The sequence below is a fragment of the Rattus norvegicus genome, chromosome 9 (genome assembly GCF_021556685.1).
Source record: "Rattus norvegicus strain SHRSP/BbbUtx chromosome 9, alternate assembly SHRSP_T2T, whole genome shotgun sequence".
Classification (NCBI taxonomy): Eukaryota; Metazoa; Chordata; class Mammalia; order Rodentia; family Muridae; genus Rattus; species Rattus norvegicus.
In genome coordinates, this window is record NC_141542.1 from 5828292 (window position 1) to 5850235 (window position 21944).

Below are 21944 nucleotides of genomic sequence, written 5' to 3' on the forward strand. Positions count from 1 at the left end.
GGACGCCTCCGCCCCTCAGGCGTCCGACTCCCGCTTTTGGATTTGCTTCACTACGCCGCCGTTGCTGCTTCTCGCGGCCTGGGCCTCTGCCGACAGCATGCCACACGCCTTCAAGCCCGGGGACTTAGTGTTTGCCAAGATGAAGGGCTACCCGCACTGGCCGGCCCGGGTGAGGCCGCGCGTGGAGTGGACGGGCCCAGCGGAGTTGGCGGCCGGGAGCGGAGGGGCCGCGGGCGGGCGGGCGTACGTAGGAAGGCTGGAATGGAGGCCGAAGGCAGGCTGAGGAGAGGTTGCGGGCTGAGGTGGTTGCACTGTAGCTGTCTGGGAATTGAGGAATCTCCTTCCTCCGGGACCACAGTGCCTGGGGGCCTGGAGCGTCTTCGGGAAGGTCCTGGTCTGAGGGACTTGTGTTCCGGATCCTGGCTCTGAGACCCATGGTCCTTTGGCGCTGAGGTGTGGCAGTGTTTTGGTCTGAGTAACCTGCATGGTGAGGTCCTGAGTCTCAGAGACCCACAGTCCTGCAAAGACGGCTATGGTGACCTCCTCCGGGACCTATGTCACTTGGTTTGGTGTCCAGGGCCTGAGAGACCAGTGTACCAGAGTTCAAAAATGTGTTTAGGGGATCCCAGGATCGTGGAATCTGAGGGTTGTAGTGGTGCTCTAAGGGTGCATAGGCACCTTGGGTTTGGAGTGGAAGGGTCAAATGATGGGAAGAGTCTCAGCCAGAGAGGCTGCGTGTGATGGATGGGGGAGCACTATGAAGCCCCAGAGAAAGGGACCTTATCTCCGTGACCGAAGTGAGGGCAAGGGTTGGAAGAAAGCTTTACTGGGGACCTGGAGTCCGGCCCTTAAAGGGACTCAGTGGTCTGTATATAGCTCACCTGGGAACAGGCAGCTTCGGGCTGGGGATAGAAGGCTTTAGGGTTTCCTGTTTGAGGAAGCCGGGTCATGTGTGTTTGGAGACTGGATGCACAAGTGGTAGAATTCTGGCCCTGGCAAAAGATGACACATACACAGGGACCCAAAGACTTCAGTTGCCCCCAGGATTTAGGACAGAGGTCACTCTAGGGCTGAAGTTAGCTACATCCATGTGTCAGGACTGAAGGAATTTTTGTTCGTGCAGATGGTGGCAGGTGTTGCAAGTCCTAGTGCAAATGTTCAGTTGCATAGAAACAGTTTTTGTTGCCTCTAGGTCTTAGTGCAGAGGCTAGATTGGCTGTGTCTGCATGGGGGTGGGAGTGGAAGGCCATAAAGTTGCCACTGAACAGGAACCAGCCCAGGAGATCAGGACCAGAGGAGCCCATAGGCTCCTGAGGTGTGGGACCATTGGGAGAAGCAGCCAGGCAGTCTTCAGCCAGGCAGATTTGAGGATGCTTGTGCATCTAGTATCCTGCATCCAGCCACCAGGGACCAGAGTATGCGCTAGTAGGACCAAAGAGACTTGAGGACTGATGCTGGGGAGCATGCCGGGAGGATCCGGCAATCCCCCAGGAGTGGGTAAGGTGGGTAGGTAAGCCCTGGGAATCCTACTGTAAGTGGAGAGACTGAGGAGGAAAACTTTACAGTGACCACTGCCCTCCCTAGTCTACCTCTGCTCTCTATGAAGCTCTTGTTCCTTCCCCCTCCCCCCTCCCCCCTCCCCCTTCCCCCTTTCTCAGCCTTCTCTAGCACAGAGAGAACAGTTCCAAGCACTTGATTGGAGGGGAAGGGGCTGCTAGCATCCTGTGGGAAGGTGACTGACAGCTCCTGGAGCCCATGGGCTTTCACAAAGAGGGTGGGACTTCCGGGATGCTCTGGGCCTGGTTCCTTCAGCCCAACCCCCATCTTCTCCATCCCTAGAGCTGCCAGATTCATCTGTGGGACAAGAGCAGACCGGGCCTTTTTTCCAGGAGGGGCAGTCATTGGCGAGTCCCGGGAGTGGGGTTGAACCTGGACCCTCCGGGGGGAGGGGGGCTTCAGGGAACTATGCTGGGCCTGGCTTGGCTTAAGTACCTGTATGGGGGCCCTGCTTTCTTCTTGGTGGAAAGAACTGTGGGTGGCAGATGGGTTAGCAGGGTGCACATAGGGTGCAAGTTTCATAGCTAGGCATGGTTATGCTCACCTTCAATCCCAATGCCCAATCTCCAATACTTAGGAGACAGGCTACCTTTGTGTATATAGTTTGAGGACAGCCAGGCTATATAGTGAGACTGTCTAACAAAAAAAAAAAAATTAGTTCCAAATTGAAGGGCCAAGGAGATAGCTTATAACTTAGTGGACCTGAGTTCAGATCTCCAGACTTCTGTTTGGAAGGTGCTGTGCCTCCCCATGGTGTCGCCTTCAGCCCTTAAGAAAATGGATGGTTTTCTGGGTCTGGATAAAACTGCCACCTGGCCTTCACCTGAACCCTCTAACCAGCCTGCCTCTCACTACAGATCGATGACATTGCTGATGGTGCTGTGAAGCCGCCACCTAACAAATACCCCATCTTCTTCTTTGGAACGCATGAAACGTAAGTGTTCCCTTCAGGTTTTTGGTGTTCACCCACAGACTGGCCTCTTTCACAGGGTGGCCTGGCTCACCTGGAACTGGTCTATGGTTCTTACCTCTAGGGCCTTTTTGGGACCCAAGGACCTGTTCCCTTATGACAAGTGCAAGGACAAGTACGGAAAGCCCAACAAGAGGAAAGGCTTCAATGAGGGGCTCTGGGAGATCCAGAACAACCCCCACGCCAGCTACAGTGCGCCTCTGGTGAGTGCCTGGGCACAAGTGAGCAGTAGAGCATCAGGAGGCTGCTGGGGCAGGGCTTCTCAAAAAGTTCCAGGATGGCTTCTCTTTTCTTCAGTCCTGCAGATCGAATCTTTCTTTGGGGTGTATTGCTGGGCCCTACAGAATGCTTAGCAGAATCATAGGTCTGCTTATTCCACTCCAGGGACTCCACATATGTCTAGCTACTACCCAGTGTCCACTATGGGGACCACTATCTAAGGATGAGCCTGGATTCTGAACAGGGTGTTGCAAGTCTGGTAGATGCTTCTCAAAGGTGAAAGGCTTCCTGTAACTAGTGCCCTCCTTTATCCTGAACACTCGGCTGTGGCTTGGGTAGAGTAAGCAGTTGTTCGTGAACGTGATAACTACTGGTCGGTCAGAGAGGAGAAATAATGTCAAGAGCCTATCTGGAAATTTCTGGGGAGAGAAGAAATTTAGAAAAATTGAAGAGAGGGGCTGGTGAGACTCTATGCCTGATGTGACCTGAGCACCTTCCCCAATACCCACATGGTAGGAAGAGAACTATCTCTTGTATGTTACTCTCAGGCCTCCCTCCACACACGCCCACACTAAACAAATAAAATTTCTAAAATTTAAAATTGGAATTGAAATCAATAGATAGCCACTGTGAAAGGCTGGAGAAGGTTGCCTATATGGTTGTTCTGGAGTGAGATGAGAGTGAAGGGTATTGGGCTGCTTTGACTTTTGCTTTGGGGTGCTAGTGGGGTTTCTTGGCATGTTTATAGTGTATGCATATCTTTGCAGGCTGGAGATTGACATCAGTGTCTTCCTTGATTCCTCTCCACCTTACATATTGAGCCACGGTCTCTCATGAACCCCTAGCTCACTCAGTTGGCTGAATTAGCTCAGAAGATACCCTATTTGTATACTGTGCACCTAGGCTCACAAGTGGCATCTCTGGGAATGCCAGGAACCTTAATCCTGTGTACAATAGGTACTTTGCTGGGTAAGCTATTACCTCAATCCCTGCTCTAGAGGTTTTAATGAGAAGTGAGTGGCAAAGTAGCACCAGCTTGGGAAGGATGGTCATCCAGTTAGGAGGTAGTCAAAGGGAGCACCATCACAGCAAGCCAAAAGGTCACCTGGGTTTGCTGATGGTGAGCAAAGCAGGAGTTGATGAGCATTAGTCCCAACCCTGGCTTTACTGGTAGAAATTGGAGTCTTCTTTTAGAATCTGGTCATGATTGGACCTTGAAATCTTGAGCTAGTCGGGTACCTCTCTTTCCCTAACTGGCTCATGCTGAAAGAAGTCTCCTTGGGGAGCAGCAGACACGGTTGAGTTGACACCTGCCAAGACCAGAATCAGGCACTGATGTGAACCCAGTCCTGGCCTTGAGTACGCAGTCAGCAATTGTTCACACAGCAGGTTTCTCCCAAGCATTTCTTGTTTGGTCACCTTTGTTGAGAAGCTAGGGACATGCACTGTGTGCCAGTGACAGTTTTTGTCTGTCATCTGTACCATTTGGGGAGAGTGGAGTAGTTCTTTGGGCGTCTCTCCTGAGCTCTTCTTGGGCATGGAATCTTGAAGAAGATCATGTCATGATTTCTTCTGGCACTAGTTTGAACGTTCTCTGGTTTCACAGCCTGAGCCCATTGCCTGCTAATAAATCATCACTATATTTAATATTTCTTGGATACTCATGGCTTGTGGGCACCATGCAAACAAATGCAGCCCTCAAGGAAACAAGACTCAAACATCAAGTGCTAGTACCAGCCATCCATCCACATGCCTCCTGAGACAGAGTGGCTGGAAGCTCTTAGAGTCTCTGACTACCCTGGGGTTCCATGACCTAGAAGGCATGAGTATGGAAGGTAGATGGGCCTGTCATGCCAGCATTTAGAGATGCTGAGACAGAAGACTCTCATTATAGAGTACAGGGTCAGCCTGGGCTGTACATAGTGTCATACCTTGAGTCGAACAAAAAGGTCCTGTGCCACCCTAGAGTGGTCCTTCCAAACATTGTCAAGATAGATACTTTTGACAGTGTGTACACAGGCCTTCAGAAGCATGATTTTATGGGAAACTGAGTGTAGTGACAATTCTGGAACTTTGGTTTCTGTTAAAAAAAAAAAAATGGTTTCACCAGCAGCAGATAGATAATCTCTGTGATTGTGTGGTATTTGGAATTCTGGGACCTTTTCAGAGATTATATATAAATGCTAGGGTCCCAAGAGGTGGGGTTGGTGGTTGGTGGTCGCTCAGTGGAGTTGACTGCAGTTTTTAGTAGTCTTGCTCAAAAGAAGAAATAAGAAGAAAGTAAGTAGATTCAGGGATCGCGATCTCTTGTTTCTCTCCTATCTAGCAATAGGGGATGAAACTGGGGGGATAAAGGGTGGAAAAAAGAAGAACCCACAAAGTAGTAAAAGACTGGCTACAATTGAGCTATCTCTTCCCTAAAAAAAATTTTTTTTTTTTTTTGGTTCTTTTTTTCGGAGCTGGGGACCGAACCCAGGGCCTTGCGCTTCCTAGGTAAGCGCTCTACCACTGAGCTAAATCCCCAGCCCCTTCCCTAAAAATTTTAGCTTAATTTTATAAGTCAGACAGAAATATAGACTTCACATTCAGAAAGAGCATTGTTCTGTGGGGAACCATCCTGCTGCAGTGCCTTTCTACCTCACTAAAAACTACACAAAACTTTCTATTTTATGTGTATGGTTGTTTTGCTTGCATGTATGTATATAAGTGTACTGTGTGCATGCCTGGTGCCTGAGGAGGCCAAAAGAGGCTGCCACATCCCCTGGCACTGGAGTCATCAGACAGCATGTGAGTGCTAGTTTTGTTTTGATGTGAGTTTTGTTTTGTTTTGGTTTTGGTTTCTCACTTTTCTATTTGACAAATTTTCCCCAATTTAAGAAGTTCTTTGAGAATATGTTATCAGCCTTAGTCGGAGAATAGACAGATCTGATTCACCTGTCCTGTGATTGGCCCTGCAGATAGCATATGTTTTAAACTGGTTGTTAAACCTACCTCTGACCTTGTCTCAGCCACATTCATTTACATGCACGCATGGTTCTTGGCACCAATGATGTGTTGCTCACAGAGTGTTCCATGGGATGTATGGTCCACAAACTCACTAGAATTGTTCTGAATGTTGAAGTCTTCATGCCCGCTCCAGGTCCAGTGAGAGCACAGAACAAAGGGGCAGCAGTACTGGGCCAAGTGCTGGGACTGAACCAAGGTTCTGTGCAAGAGCAGCCAGTGTTCATAACCCCTCGGCAGTCTCCAACTCCAGCTTTCTGTTAATTCTAAGCTTTGCTCACTCAGCAGGGATCTTGGCTGTTGGTTCTTACTAACAGTAACCAGCCTCAGCTTTTTGGGGGAGTTGTTTGTGTGTATGATGTATGCACATGCAGAGGAAGCCAGAGAAGAATGTGAGTATCTTCCTTTGTGACTCTCTACTACTGCTGAAGCAGGGCTGTCTGCACTAGAAGCTTGTAGTCTTTGCTAGGCTAACTGCTTGGTAAGCTCTTGTGTCTTGGTCACAAACCCTTACAGTTATGACACTCATGTCCTCCTGGTTCCTGAGAAAGGGGGGTTTTATCCACATAACCCTCTCTTTGAACCATTTTGGGTAGTTTGGTTTGGTTTTGAGACAGGTCTTATTATGTAGTCCAGGCTAACCTCAAACTCACTAGTAGAGGATGTCTTTGAAATCCTGATCCTCCTGCCTCCACTTTCCAAGGACTGAGATGACCCCTAGCTTTAATCTGTTTCTTCCTTCTCACAGTCAGGATGTCGGATGGCCACAGCACCTTTGAGATGTTTCTTTCAGCCCTGCTGTGGTCCTCAGTGGGGAGTACTTCATTATATGGCTAGATCCCCAGACTGTTTGTGCTCTGACACCACTCAGACTTAAACTAAGCCACTCAACTGTAGTGCTGTTTGTTTGTTTACATGCATGTTTTTTAGTTATATGCATGTGTGTCTGGGTGTACTTCTGAAGAGAACAACTGTGGAAGTTTATATTCTTCCACATGTGGGTTCTAGAGATCAAACTCAGCTCAGGCTTGACAGCCAGCATCTTTACTCATGAGCCCTTTCACTGGCTCAGTGTTTTTGCAGGTGGGACAGGCTAGCTCTCTGATAAGGTGGACTTTTTTTTTTTACCAGAAGAGCTCAAGCAGTGCTCTGGCTGGTGCCAAGCTTGTGCCTACCCTGCCTCACTCTCCCAAGCATAAGGTTAGAGGTGTGAGACCCACAGTCACTCATGACTGTAAGTGTGACCATAAAGGGGTCCAAAGGGGTCCTACTGATCTAGAGAGATGGCTCAATTGGTAAAATGGTTGTCATGAAGTCAGGAGGACCCAAGGCCAGCACCAACATAAAGCCAGATATGGTGTGGGCTTGATCTCTGCACTGGGGAGACAGAGATAGGGGATCCTTTGAGCTCCTGGCCAGCCAGCTTCATTTCAGTGAGCCTCAGTGAGCTCCAGGCACTTTAGCCTTGCCTCAGAAAGCAAGGTGACCCACTCCTAAGTGACAACAGTTGAGCTTGGCGCATTCTAGGCACACCTATTTTTCATCATTGCTGTTCAGTTACTTTTTGGTTATGATTTATATAAACACACACATGTATATTGATGTCAGAGGACAACTTGCAGTGATTGGTTCTTTCTACAATGTGGAGCTTAAGAATCAAACTTCAGGTGATCAGACTTGGTGACAAGTACCTTTACCCAATGAGCCATATCACCAATCCTGTAATATTTTTGTTTTCTTACCATGCATCCCAGGCTGAACTCAGTTCAGCCTCTCAGATGCTGGGATGAGGAACGGGAATCCCAGGCTTGGCTTCTGTCCAGAACTCTCAAGCTAGTTAGCAAGTAAGCTGGATGCAGAAGGTAGACTCCTGATGCTAGGCATCCTTCCCTTCCAACTAGTACGTAAGCCCACAGACTGCTGGAAAAGAGAAACCTGGTGTAGAGGCACCACTGCTGATGGGGAGTCCCATCAAGCCCTGGGTCTCTACCACACCTACATGGTGTTTGCCTCTAATTTCCTGCCAGACCCCCCAGGGTTATGGCAGTGTGCAGTCAGTACTCAGTGAAAACTGGGCATAGCCACTGTCTTAGGGTTTCTATTGCTGTGATAAGACACCATAACCAAAAGCAACTTGGAGAGAAAGGGTTTAATTCAGCTTATACTTCAAAAAGGGCAGGATCCTGGAGGTAGAGGCCATGGAGGGTGCTGCTTACTGGCTTGCTCAGCCTGCTTTCTTACAGAACCCAGGACCACCAGCCCAGGGATGGTACCACCCACAGAAGGCTGGGCCCTCCCACATCAATCACTGATTAAGAAAATGCCCCACAGGCTCCCTACAGTTAGATCTTATGGAGGCAGTTTCTCAGTTGAGGCTCATATATCATAAAATTAGCTATCACAGTGTTCTCCAGGGTACACAGGTGGGCTGGACTGTGCTGGTGTGGTCTCTTCTTGTCCAGACAGACACTGAACTGCTGTCTATTTTTATTTCTGAGTTTTTGAAACAAGGTTTCATTATGTAGCCCAGGCTGGCCTGGAACTTACAATTCTCCTGCTCCAGCCTCCTGTGTACAAGAATAACAGTACTAGGATGCCATGAGGCTCCACTTTGAGGAATAATGCTGCTAGTGGTGTCCTGTTGTATTGGAGACAGAGTCTTGTGTCACATGCATACCATTGTGCAAATGTAGAGGTGAGAGGACAGCCTCTGTGTCAGCCCTCCCCTTCCACCTTACTTGAGGCATGGTCTTTTGTTCTGTGTAGGCCAGGTTGTCTGCCAGCTCCCAGAGATTTTCCTATCTTGGTAGGCATGCCTTGATTTGCTGTGTGCAATATGTTTTGCTTTCGTATGGGTTCTGAGGGTTTGAACTCCAGTTCTCATACTTGAACAGCAAACACTTCTCCCCAACCCCCATCCCACTATGGCATCTGTCCATTGTCCAGACTTCAAGGCCACAGTGGGCCTGGACCTGTGCTACAGGTCTTTCTGACCTACTGAGTTATGTAGTTGATGCACAACCTCTCTGGCTTGTGTGCTTGTCCTGCAAGATCCGAATGCCCCTGACTGTGTTATCTATGAACAGTGGTTGTCCATGGTGTGATGTTGCCCTGTTCTTTCTTTTTTTTTTTTTTTTTTTTTTTTTGGTTCTTTTTTTCGGAGCTGGGGACCGAACCCAGGGCCTTGCGCTTCCTAGGTAAGCGCTCTACCACTGAGCTAAATCCCCAGCCCCTGCCCTGTTCTTTCATGAAAACCACTTGGCATTGTCTTCTTGGAAAACAATCATGCTGTCGTTGTTTGGGAGGATGAGAGAAAGGGAGAGAGAATAGAGTCAGGGCCCTGTGCCTACCTTGGGAAGGTGGTGTCTCGGTCCACCCAGCCCATTATTTTTCCCGTTCAGTACGTTTGCTTTAGGATTCACCTACTTAAGTATCACACAGTTCAAAATGGTTCAGGCAGGGTTGTGGCACAGCCCTTTGGCCACACAAGCACTGTGAAGACAAAGGTTCTCTTCATGGAGAAGCCGGGCTGGGCCAGCACCTGGTTTTCATTTGATGGGGTCTTTAGCCTGGGCTAGGGTCTGTACTGAGGACTCAGTCTCTACTGTCAGTTAGAAAAGATGCAGGACTTTCTTTTTTTCCTTCTCCCCACCCAAGATTCAGGACTTTATGAAGGAGGCTGGAGAGCTTCTGCCAGCCCTGCTGCCCACCCTCTTTGCCTCTCTCCCTTCTCTTCCTTCCATTGCTTTTGAGACAGGATATCTCAGGGACAGGCATATCCCAGGCTAGCCTGAAATTCCCTTTATAGCTGAAGGTGACTTCAGACTGTAGATCCTACTGTCTCTGCCTCCTACATGCTAGATAATGAATAGGTCTGGCCTGTGTTTCTGTGATGCAGCGTGAGTTTATGTGCCTGGGCAAGCACCTGGGAGACCTGGACTTCTTCATCTCTCTGTTCTGGTCTCCTGTCTCTAGCTGCAGCTCATTTCTGTTCTCATCCATGCTCTGGGGATCTGCTCCATAGCTTTTTTTTCTCAGCCTCTGCAGGCCCCCATCCCCGGTCCATCATGCTCACTGCAGTCACCCCAAGGAAGTATCTCTTCAAACACCCAAATTCTTTTTTTTTTTTTTTTTTATAGAAAATATCTTTTTTTTTTTTCTTTTTTTCGGAGCTTGGGACTGAACCCAGGGCCTTGCGCTTGCTAGGCAAGCGCTCTACCACTGAGCTAAATCCCCAGCCCCAAAATACCTTTTTTTTTTTCTATTTTTTATTATGTATATGTCATGCAGCTTTTCTGCCTGCATGTGCACCTACAGGCCAGAAGAGGGCATCAGATCTCATTACAGATGGTTGTGAGCCACCATGTGGTTGCTGGGAATTGAACTCAGGACCTCTGGAAGAGCAGTCGGGTGCTCTTAACCGCTGAGCCATCCATCTCTCCAGCCCCCAAACACCACGTTCTTAAGATTTACATCTATATCTATGTATGGTTTTTGTCAGCCTGACATGGTAGAGTCATTTGGGAAGAGCCTCACTTGCAAAGATATCCCCAACAGATTGGCTTGTAGGCATTTTATTGATTGATGATTGATATGGGAAGGCCCAGCTCACCGTGGGTGATGTCACCCTTTGGCTAGTGGTCCTGGATACAATAAGAAAGCAAGCTGAGCAAACCAATAAATAACACTCCTCTATGAACCCTGCATCAGCTCATGCCTTAAATTCCTGTCCTGACTTCCTGGATGATGAGCTGTAAGCTTAAATAAATCCTTCCCTCTCCAAGTTCATGACTTTTTAAATCATAGCAATAGAAATCCAAAATAAGACACATTGGTATCAGGAGTGGAGTATTGATGACAGACATGACCATATGTTTTAGGGAGGATTGTGCTAGCATTTGAACTTTGGGAGCTTTGGGCTGAGAAGTCCATTGCGTGCGGGCACAGAGCTCAGTTGGCTGCTCTGTGGGCACCTGGAATAGAACAATGTTGAAAGCAGTACAGGTGGTGGACCTGCCTCTGCCTCTGAGGTTAACACTTTGGAAACCACACCTGCTAAAGCTAAACTTTTAAAGACTGGTACTTATAAAGTTATTTGGTTTTATATTGTGATATTAATACTAACATATTGTGGGAAAGAAAGTTAAATAGTGATGTGTTTATATGACAAGTTAACAAGAGGTCAGTTATGCTGGGCGTTTATGTCAACCTAACACAAGATACAGTCATTTGGGAAGAGGAACCTACTTCAATTGAGAAAATCTCCCCAACCAGATTAGCCTGTGGGCATGTCTTTATGCCATTCTCTTGGTTGGTGATTTATGTGGGAGAGCCTACCTACTAGGCTCTTGGCCCTGGGTTCCATAAGAAAGCAGGCTGAGCAAGCCATGGGGAATAAGCCAGTAAAAAGCATCCTCCATAGCCTCTGCATTGACTTCTGCCTCGCTCCCTGGAGTTTCTGCTCTAGCTTCCCTGGATAGTAAACAAGCTATAACAAAAATAAATAAATAAACCTTTTCCCCCAAGTTCATTTTTGTCCTTTTTAAAATCACACCAATAGAATGTATTTGGGGATGGGGGCTGCTGCATGCCATAATGCCTGTAGAGGTCAGGTGACAGCTTGTGAAGTTCGTCTCCTTCTACCATATGCATTGTGAGGCTTGAATTAGGTCACCAGGCTTGACAAGTGCCTTTACCAACTGAGTCCTCTCCCTGACCCTAAAGACTAGGTTCGTGGGCATATAAGAATGATCAGCACTCTAGAAGCAGAGGCAGGTAGATTTCTGTGAGTTCAAGGCCAGCCTATCCTGGTCTACATAGTGGTTCCAGCACAACCAAGGCTACATAGAGAGACTCTGCCTCAAACAAGCAAAAAACAGAATAGTCAGAGCCGCACATAAGGTCCAGGCCTGCAATCCTAGCAGCAGGTAGCAGGAGAACAACACTTAGCCACCCCTAAAGCATAAGGTAAACTGTACACTCTGTAGTTCCTGTTTAACAGTGTAGGTACATTTGCGGCTGGTGCAGCTTTTACCACACTGACTGCAGCACTCTTCATCCCACAGTGCCACAGTCTGAATGCCTGCCCTTTGGCATTCTGCTTTTCCACCCAGATTCACCTGCGGTAGACAGGCCCACATCATCTTGTGTAACCCATGCTGCCCTAGAACAACCAAATATCCAGGGAAGGCTTTGATTTTTGCCCCCACTTGCCACACACTGGGATTTTTGGCCTACACAGTCACAGCAGTGGCCACACTGGCCATGCTCACTATCTCTGACTGTACCACATCTTTTTCACTCCTTACTTGATGGAAGTTTGAGTTCTTTCCAGACATGGTCCTTGAAAAATGAACAACTGCCCCACTCTACCCCTACCCTCAGGTCACAGTTATGTGGAATTACAGTGACAGGTTCTGGGTGTGGCTGTGCTGGTAGAGGTCCACTATTGTCATGGCTTTTACCTGTCATAGTAGGTGCCCTATAGTGTGTGTTGGATGAGTGAGGGGGAGCGCAACATGTTTGGGGCTCACACATTCTCCCTTCATCCTGAGACTTCTTGAGGCACCTGCTCAATAGTTGCAGTGCCTCAGTAAGTTAGTGTGTGAGTTGGCCACAGCCGTCCTCAGTCTCTTCACCATACTTTCCATCTCTCTATATACAACCTGGCCCTCCCAGCATTTTTCTTTTGCTGAGGGAGCGTTCATTCCCTTGTAACACTTGTAAGTTACATCTTGCCCACCCTGCTTTACCAACTCTGACCAGCCTTTCTGAGGCCTTAATACAAATCCTTCACCTCACAGTCCTCACAGCAGCTCCTCATTTCTCAGTCTTCACTGTCTTTCTAGTCCCTGTGTTTAGGAGCCTGTCCCTAGGTCCTCAGCTCTTGGATTGGACAGGAGACCAATTGCAGTCAATTCATACGTAGCTTGTGGTGTGGCTGGACTGGCTGCTGCCTGAGTAGGCATTGTGAGGGTGGCAAGTTCAGCAGTGCCTCTGGGGCCAGCTTTCTTCTCACAGTTGTAGAACACCTTGAAATAGAGCCAAGCCAGGCCTGTTCAGGCAGACCTGTCTTCCCAACACAACTTGAAGGCCAGCACAGGCTGTACAAAGTGAATCCCAGACCAGCCAGGCTTCATAGTGCCCTATCTGACATAGAAAGTAAAGAAGGAGCCAGGGTTGTAGCTCAGTGGGAGAATGCTTGCCTAACATGCCTGAAACCCTGTATTCAGTTCTCAGTAGCACACACACAAAGTAAAGAAACCCCACAGTTTTTATTATTACTTGCTATGGTCTGCATGCTGCCTTGTTCACTTTGCTACCTGCAACATCCTCATGAGGCCAAAAGCTGTGACTCCCCTTGCTCAGATAGAAACTGAGGCACTGAGCCAAGCACTTGCCCCTCTATCTTCCTACACCATTCAACTGTCTCAGTTTCCCAACTCATAAGGTAGCCAAACCCTGAGTTTGGATTCCCAGCATTGGATGCTGTCTGCCCAGTTAACATGGGGCTAGGAAGTCTATCCTGGCCCCTTGGTGACATATCTGTCACCCCAACACCAGCCTGTGAGCTCCTCTGACAGTGAGGCCCCTGAAGCCGACCTGGGTGGTGGCAGTGACGCAGACAAGGAAAAAGAAGCCCGGAGGGTCATGACTGTGACAGCTGTGACCACCACAGCCACCAGTGGCAGGACGGAGAGCGACTCCGACTCTGACAAGAACAGTGATCACAGTGGCCTGAAGCGGAAGACGCCAGTCTTGAAGGTAGTGTGAAGAGGGTGGCTATTCCAGACCTGTCTCCTTGGTGGCCCCTTGCTATCTCCAGCCCCTCTCAATAGGAATTGTTTTTGTTGTTTGAGACAGGGCCTCCTCACTGTATTAGTATATAGTCAGGCCCAGTCAGGCCTGAGACTTATAATCTTCCTGCCTCAGCCTCTTGGAGTGCCGAGGTCATGAGTATGCACCACCACGCCTACCTCTCTACTCATTTATAACAAGAATTGAGGTAGAATTCAGATACCTTGAAGTGAATTTCTTCAAGGGGTATGACTCTCAGTGGCATTTTTAATCTGTGAATATGTGATTATGTCCACATGTCTATTTCTGTGTGTAGAGATTGACATGAGACATCTTCCTCAATTGCTTTACATCTTGTATTTTGAGTCAGTCTTTCCTTACCTGCATTTGAGAGCTCACCAGTTTTACTAGGTGGCCAGTGAGCCTGGGGACCCTTTGTCTCTGCCTCCCTGGTTCTGGGTTACAGATATGGGTTTGCTTTTTGTTTGGATTTAGGGGGAACGGAGCAGTTCTTACTCTATTTTCTACACCTGGGTGTTTTAACTGCACACCATTTATGTCTGTACACCTCATTCATTCTATGTCTGATACCCAAAGCCAGAGATGGCATCAGATCTCCTGGGACAAAGTTTGTTTGTTTGTTTGTTTGTTTGTTTGTTTGTTTGTTTGTTTGTTTGTTTGAGGCAGGTCTCACTAGGTAGCCCTGGTTATCCTGGAACTCACTATGTGGATCAGGCCTGCCTCAAACTTTTATACTAGCCTCCTCTTCCTCCTTAGTGCTGTGATTAAAGGTATGTGTAACCACTCCTGGGTTTGTAGTTACTGATGGATATGAGCAGCCTTGTGCTAGCTGGGAACCAAGCCTGGATCCTCTTGACAGCAGCCAGTGATCTTAAGTGCTGAGTCATTGCTCAAGCCCCGGCCCCTTTTTAAAATGTGTTTTTCATCATGGGTATGTATTTGAGCCTTGGGAGAGGGTGCACATGAGTGCAGGTGCCTGTGGAAACAAGAGGCATCAGATCCATAGAACTGGAGTTACAGACAGTTGTGAACTACCATGTTGGTGCTTGGAACCACGGAGCCTGTGTAAGAGCAACCAGTGCTGTAACCATGGAGCCGCTGCTCTCACCCATGATGTAGGTTTTCCACAAGGGTTCCTGATGGTGGGACACAGGTCCTCAGGCTTGCACAGTCGATGCTTTTGCTATTGACCCCTATTCTTCACAGACTGTTTGACCATGTCGATGAGTACCTTCCAACCATAGTAAGCTGCGCTGCCTCTTCATGGTTCCTTCTGTGGGCCTGTCAGTCCTACAGTCTACTCTCTCTGTGTGTCAGTCCTACTGAGATCTGTCTGTCTGTCTGTTTGTATCACTGTTTTCTTTTTGACCTAGAGTTTATAACATAGAATGAGGCATTCTGGGGTACAGTTCTCACCATTAAAGTTCCAGCCCCATCATACACTATCCTCCCCAGACCCCTAGCGCTTGCCCCCCAACTTTAATTCTGAAAACTCAAAGGATAGGGAACCCCTAGTAGTGGGATCTGTGGTTGTGTGTGACTCATGTCCCATGTGGGCTGTCTAGCTACTGACTCAGCCTGACCCTGTCTTCCAGATGTCAGTCTCTAAACGAGCTAGAAAGGCCTCCAGCGACCTGGATCAGGCCAGTGTTTCCCCATCGGAAGAGGACTCTGAGAGCCCATCTGAGTCAGAGAAGACCAGTGACCAGGTGAGCAAACACCAGCCGCCAGGGCAGCCTGGCATGGCAGCAGCACCCCTGACACTCCTGTCTCCACCCAGGATTTTACCCCAGAGAAGAAGACAATAGCCCGGGCTCCACGGCGGGCTCCTCTGGGAGGACGCAAAAAGAAGGTAAGGGTGCTGCCCTGGGTCCTAAGCAGCTATTGGCATCAAGAGGGGCCTTTTATGGCAGTGATACCTGGATACCCAGGTATGTGGTGGTGTCCTTGTGGCCTGTGGGTCACTGCTGCTCCTCCCAGGGGACCTCATTACCACAATTGGAAACTCGAATCCTATTTGCTGGAATGTTGTGGCATAAAGGATCATGTGTACTGTGTGTACACGTTGGGAGTGTGAGGATTTGTGTTTACAAGGTTGCTTATGCATGTGCAGGTGAGTTTGTGTATCTGTGGCTGGCTGTGTATGTGATGTGGACTGTGAATGTTGTACTGTGGCTTGCTGTGGGAGAGCATAGCAGCCCAGGCCTTCTATGCGGTTTTCAGTGTCCACCTGCCATGGAAAACCCCTGGGCTTGGCCCTGGTCCTATTCCTCGGGAGCCCCCAGGGTGCCAGGACCCATGTTTCTGCTGTGGATGAGTCACAGAACTGTATTCCTTGGGGACTGCAGCTACTTCTGCCATTACCCTCCCACCCTGTATGGTTCCTCTTCCATTTTGGGCTCTAGCAACCTACTGGCTCTGCCTGTCCCCAGAAGGTGCCGTCAGCCTCAGATTCAGACTCCAGAGCCGACTCAGATGGGGCCAAGGAGGAGCCTGTGGTTACAGCACAGCCGTCTCCGTCGTCGTCCTCCTCCTCATCCTCCTCATCCGCCTCAGATTCAGATGTGTCCATCAAGAAACCCCCTCGAGGCAGAAAGCCAGGTAAGGCCTGAGCCTGCCTCGATATAGCCCTGGGAGGCCATGGAGAGAGAAGGTCAACCCTCCTTTTCCACAGCTGAGAAGCCACCCCCCAAACCCCGAGGGCGGAGATCAAAGCCAGAACGACCACCTTCCACCTCCAGCAGTGACAGGTGGGTATCAGCCAGTGATGTGGGGGCCCCTGCAGAGGGTGCTGGGATTCCCACTGATAGACTCTCCATCCCAGTGACAGTGACAGTGGTGAGGTGGACCGAATCAGTGAATGGAAGAGGCGTGATGAGGAGCGAAGGCGAGAGCTAGAGGCTCGGAGGCGACGGGAGCAGGAGGAAGAGCTCCGGAGACTTCGAGAGCAGGAGAGGGAAGAGAAGGAGCGGCGCAAGGAGCGGGCAGAGCGTGGGGGCAGCAGTGGGGAGGAGCTGGAGGACGAGGAGCCTGTGAAGAAGCGTAGCCGCAAGGCTCGGGGCCGGGGCACACCATCCTCCTCTGACTCAGAGCCCGAAGGGGAGCTTGGGAAAGAGGTGTGTGGTGCCCCCTCTTCACCCGAGGCCCCAGATACTGACCCTGGGCCCTACTCTATTGAACACCTGGGTACTGGGCTTCATCCCGGGTGTTGGAGATAACGATAGGACCCTAGGCCTAGAAAGTAGGGATAGCCAATTGAGGGTTCTTCCAGAGTATAGGGCTTGTCTCTCACATGGAGATCTGCCTTTCACACCTCCTAAAGGCCAGGAAAGCCATTGTCCAAATATGCTGGATGGGGGTGGCAGGGCCCACAGCTCTGTAGAATAAATGATGGGAGTAGGGGGCAAACTTCTGAGGCAACAACCTATCCTTTGGCTGTTCACTGTAGGGGAAGAAGTTGGCCAAGAAGTCCCAACTGCAAGGCTCAGAGTCTGCAAGGAAGCCTGGGCAGAAGGAGAAGAGAGGGCGGCCAGACGAGAAGCCAAGAGCCAGGTCAGCATCTGTCCTGAGCCCTGGACCTATGAATTTAGCCTCAGAACCACACTCATCCAAGGGTTTCAAACCTTGAGGTTGCAGCCTCAGGACTTTCCTCACCCCTGATTTACTGTAGGAGTCTCTCCTGGGCCATGTGTAGCTGTCAGACTAGGAGATGCTGGCCTGTAGTGGGTGGAGGTCAGTAATAATGTCCAGAACCTCTAAGAGCAATCCAACAAGTATCTTCAGCACCCAGAGGACACCATGCCCCAACCCAGTGGCTTTAACTTAGCCTGCAAGTAGTGAATGCAGCTCATATTTTTTCCCTAAGTACATTCCCAACTATTGCCAATCAGAGTTGCCCATGGGCATCAGCAGTGTGCCATAGTGGCCACACAGCAGAGACTGTGATATGTTCAATGGATTTCTTATGGTCAGCCAGGTGTTCCTCATCTGCACAGAAGCAGAGGAGGGCCCCAGGCCCCTGGCCTGACTGTCCTCACCTTGGGCCTCCCAAGATAGCCTGTCTGATGGGAGCCTCTCCATAGGCCTGTGAAGGTGGAACGGACACGGAAGCGGTCAGAGGGTCTCTCACTGGACAGGAAGGGGGAAAAGAAGAAAGGTGAGCACTAGCAATGGTGCTGGGTTTCAAGGTTCCAATGTAGACCTGTGGTGGTGAGAGGGACTGGGCCACCTTGTACCTGGAGCCAGAGCATCCTGCTCAAGCCAGTATCTCTCCTGCTCAGAACCTTCCGTAGAGGAGAGACTGCAAAAGCTACACAGCGAGATCAAATTTGCACTGAAGGTTGACAACCCAGTAAGATGCCTGCTACACTGCCCCACGCTGTCCTGAGATGGGTGCTTTCCTCAGCCACCTCCTTACTGACTCCTTGGAAGTCTTGGGAAACTAAGGCAGGGTACCCTGGGTGGAGGAATGGGTTTCATAGTATTCCAGGGATTCCCTTGCAATCTCCCCTGGGAACAGCAGGCAACATTCTAGGAGACAGCCAGGGCTGCCTCTCTATTCTTGCCTTGCAGGATGTGAGGAGGTGTCTGAGTGCACTGGAAGAACTGGGAACCCTGCAGGTAACCTCTCAGATCCTTCAGAAGAACACAGATGTGGTAGCAACGCTCAAGAAGGTATAGCATGGGACACCAGGGCAAGGCATCTAGGAGATGGTGGTGGTGTCTAAGGGGAGGTGGAAGGGGGTGAGAAAGGGATGGAGCACAACCATTGGCCCTGCTAAGCCTGGCCTCCTGCTGGCCAGATTCGCCGGTACAAGGCCAACAAAGATGTGATGGCGAAGGCAGCAGAGGTCTACACCCGGCTCAAGTCGAGGGTCCTGGGGCCGAAAGTTGAGGCTCTCCAGAAGGTGAACAAAGCTGGAGCCGAGAAGGAACGGGCCGATGGCGAGAAGGTGGAGGAACAGCCTGGGGAGCAGGCTCCCAGAGAGCTGGCGGAGGATGAGCCCAGCACTGGTGAGGGCCGCCTGCACCAGAGGGCAGGGGAACAGTGCCATGTTTGTCCCCGGCAAGCTTGCCAGACTCCTCTGGGTCAGCTGTGTTCAAGCTCCACTGGGTGCTAGAAATGGGGTGCTGGAAGTGCTCTTTGGGTCATAGCGCCTACATGCACTTGAACTGCTTGTAAATTTGGCCACAGCTGGGTGAGGAAGGTTCTAATGAAAGGTAAGCTATGTGTTCATAATGAACCTCTGTCTCTAGATCGGTCAGCACCTGTGAATGGTGAAGCCGCATCCCAGAAGGGAGAGAACACAGAAGATGGAGCACAGGAAGACGGGCAGGACTTGGAGGATGGCCCCAGGGGTGGCTCCTCAGAAGAGCTGCATGAGTGAGTCCCTGGGCCATCAGGTGCATTCCCTGCACTAGAGCCCTCACCCTACCCCTAACACATGCTGGGGCTGGCTGGCCCACACTATGACCTTGGCCCACATCAGGCCACCCCAGGCTGCCAGCTGCCGGTGCTCTGGGAAAGAACTTCCTGCTGACTGTCTAGGATTGGCCCTTCAGAAACCAACACGAGCACTGGCCACCAGACTGAGCTACAGTTGGACTGGGGAGGGTCAGGAAGGCCACACAAGGCACAGGTGCCTTTGACACAGGTGTCACCCTTGCTTGGCTGTCCACCCACCCAATGGCCCCATGGCAACACCAGGCAACTGCATGCTTACCAACCTTCATTATGCCCCCAGCAGCCCACAGGACAGCTCTGACCCCGCCAGGCCTGGGAATGAGCATCAGGACCATGAGAGGATGCAGTTGGCCTCTGAGTCTGCCGATGATGATGATGAGGACAGCTGAGCTCCAGCCACTGTGGCCATGGTGCCATGTCTGTCCCCAGCCTCCCAGGGAAGTGCTGCGCTGTTTGTATTTGTGGCCTGGGCTTTTCTGCCTAGTTCTGTGATTTCAATTGACATGAAATGGCTATAAAGAATTTTGTAATGAAAAAGAAACAGCTTTTATTGGCTCGGTGTCCTGATGTGAAATACACAAGGCTAGGGCCAGGGCACTGTGCCTGACATAGGGCTTAGGTGCTGGCCACCTCATGGGAGAGCGCTTCCTACGGTAAGTAGCCTGTTCTACCAGCATGAGTGAAGCAGACACTAAGGACCACCCAACAGGAGAGGTCACCAGCCGTGTAGGGACCCCCAAGTGGCACCAGCATAGTGCCTCTGGTGCAGCCCAGCCTCTGGTCTGGAGTGTTGCAGTCAGCACCATCCCAGCCTCCTTCACTGTGTGGTTTTGAGCAGGGGCTTCCCCGCTCTTCTGTGTTCCCAGTGGGCTCAGGAGTTGGGTACATGCCTTCCAGTGTATCCACCTGCATCAATAGCCACCGATAACCAGGCATGATGTGATGAGGCTCAGCTGTAGGCTCTGAGCCCAGTGTTTGCCAGTGACCGAGTATAGTGTCACCCCGATGCTGACAGCAGGACAGGGAAAGGCTCCTTGCCGTCTCTGTCATGGCATTCCTTGGCCACAGCTGGCCCTGCCCTGAAGCTTGTGGACATTGTTATTTTCGAAGAGTGCAGATAAAGGAACTGGAAGGTTGGGGTCACTAGCACTGCTGGGGTTCAGGGAAGGCTGTGCTGTGGCCTTGACCTGGCAGTGAGGCAGTGCCTTGTGCCCTAGCATTTAGCTAAGTCTAGTGCCTAGCTATTAGCTAAGATCTGTGGTTGTGCTGCCCAGAGTGGGGCCTGGGCTGGAGTGGCACTACCCATAGGGGGAGCTATAGGCCCTGGAGAGAGGCTCAGAGCACCAAGGATGGCAGTGGGGATGGGTGGTGCTTCTTCACTCTGCCAGTGTGGGGGGTCTGTGTGGCCTGTATCTGAACAGACTTGGTGGCTAGTTTGGAAGAGGGACCATGGCTTCTTGGAAACAGCAGGAGCCATGACTAGTTTCAAATTCACTTTCTGAGGACCCTCTGGTCCTGCTCAATCCAGAGCTTTGGGGAAGTACAGTCATCTGTGGTCATAGCATGGTCCCTAGGCACCCCACCCACCCAGCCCTCAGGTGCCTGCAGCTGGCCACAAGGCATCAAGGTAAAGGGTCCAACCAGCCAGTCAAGTGGAGGGTTTTGCTGCAGCTTATCTAGCAATACCTCCAGGCCCTGCCAGGCCTGCACAACACCAGCACTGCTCTGGGCCAGCTGTTCTGTCTGCAGCTCACTGCCTGCCTCCGAAGTCACAAGGCCATACAACTTGCAGAGGCTGTGCCGTGCCTGCCCTGCCTGTTGCTGCACCTCTGGCAGGCCCTGCAGGCTGGTTGCCAGGCTGCTGTAAGCTGCGTGGAGCTGATGGACAAGGGCGCACAACCTGTCCTGAGCCACGGAAGCCCGCATCTGCAGAGGTGGAAAAAGGTAAGGAGGGACAGGGCTTTCACTAGAGGCAGTGAGTGGGAAGGAAGGCCCGTACCACACCCACCTCACGACTACCAATAGCCTCCACCGTGGTGCTCAAGCTCTGGTTCCTGCACAGCTACCCATCTGTAGCTGTGATCATGTATGTCTGGAAAAAGAGCCACAGGAAAGGTGGTGGGCCCAGAATGGGTGGGGACACTCAGTGCAGTACCTGGATCTTAAGTCTAAACCTCCATATGTGGTGCAGCCAAAACATAGTCCTCATGAGGGCATCTGGAAGGCCAGGTGGTGGCCCCTCTGTCCACTCATATCCCACCCGACTGCCCTCTGCATGTCCACAGATTCCTTTCTGTCCCAACCACTCACCATGCTCTTTCCCCAGGAATCTGCCACCTTGCATCCCACAATGTCTCTGTCTTTTCCAAATTCCGTGGGTATCTGCTTAGAGGACACAGGGGGTGCTTTGTGACCAGGGAGGAGGTGGGCAGATGACAGAGACACAGAATATCAGGCTTTTGTGTCCATAATGCCCAGCATAACTCTGGAGGTGGGCTATTGGGGAAAGAACCCCTGCTAGAGCCTGGTCAACCATACTACCCTCTCCCTTGGGTTCACAGATCGCAACCACACACCTAGCTCACTAGATGATGCCAGAACACCCATGCCTCAGCTCTGTCTGCATGCAGGTGGCTTAGTTCACTGGGCACTTGGCTGGTGACCAGTTGGAGGTGTCTAGAGTGGGGACCAGAGATTCTCTTACCATCTGGAAGGCCTCCTGGAGCTGGGCCAGTGCGGCCCTGGCTTGGAATTGGTTGTGCTGTATGTGGCTCAGGGCATGTTCAAAAGCCCGCTGGCGGAAGCTCGGGGCCAGATCACCCAGGCAGATGTAGTAGCTTCCCCGGTTGGCAGAGAGTACTCGGGACCCTGACTCTGAGGCTGCCAGCTGAGCTGGAGGAAAGCAATGAGACG

At 50.6% G+C, this 21944-nt stretch overlaps 2 protein-coding genes across 24 annotated transcripts in view; one reads left to right on the forward strand and one right to left on the reverse strand.

Annotated features, from left to right (window-relative positions):
* Positions 1–19572, forward strand: Hdgfl2 (HDGF like 2). 8 transcript variants are annotated; one of them, XR_015628459.1, is made up of 16 exons: positions 1–169; positions 2415–2491; positions 2592–2730; positions 13313–13513; positions 15163–15276; positions 15348–15419; positions 15973–16168; positions 16242–16317; positions 16392–16683; positions 17016–17119; positions 17620–17723; positions 17848–17918; positions 18140–18241; positions 18370–18580; positions 18824–18950; positions 19312–19572. XR_015628459.1 is itself a non-coding variant. In XM_087564664.1 (16 exons), exons 1-16 carry the CDS (start codon positions 98–100, stop codon positions 19418–19420), a joined length of 2037 nt encoding a protein of 678 aa, XP_087420790.1. In that variant the 5' UTR covers positions 1–97; the 3' UTR covers positions 19421–19572.
* Positions 19554–21944, reverse strand: part of Plin4 (perilipin 4) — an 8824-nt gene continuing 6433 nt past the window's right edge. For 4 of the 16 annotated variants that reach the window (XM_087566983.1, XM_087566982.1, NM_001431329.1 and 1 more), the window contains exons 7-9: positions 21736–21923; positions 21342–21413; positions 19554–20957 (exon numbers count right to left, since the gene is read on the reverse strand). In XM_087566983.1, the coding sequence (XP_087423109.1) occupies positions 20523–20957; positions 21342–21413; positions 21736–21923 (695 nt within the window). In that variant the 3' untranslated portion in view covers positions 19554–20522. Of the gene's footprint in view, positions 20958–21039; positions 21124–21341; positions 21417–21735; positions 21924–21944 lie in introns of all 16 variants that reach the window. The other 12 variants (XM_087566981.1, XM_087566979.1, XM_087566980.1 and 9 more) reach the window with 4 other exon arrangements.

Bases quoted from the DNA above. Each gene is read 5' to 3' on its own strand.
- Hdgfl2 (XM_087564664.1), top strand. From the start codon at position 98: ATGCCACACGCCTTCAAGCCCGGGGACTTAGTGTTTGCCAAGATGAAG. The intron at 16,169-16,241 runs GTAAGGCCTGAG...CCTTTTCCACAG, and splicing joins CCCTCGAGGCAGAAAGCCAG to CTGAGAAGCCACCCCCCAAA. The intron at 17,120-17,649 runs GTCAGCATCTGT...GCCTCTCCATAG, and splicing joins GACGAGAAGCCAAGAGCCAG to GCCTGTGAAGGTGGAACGGA.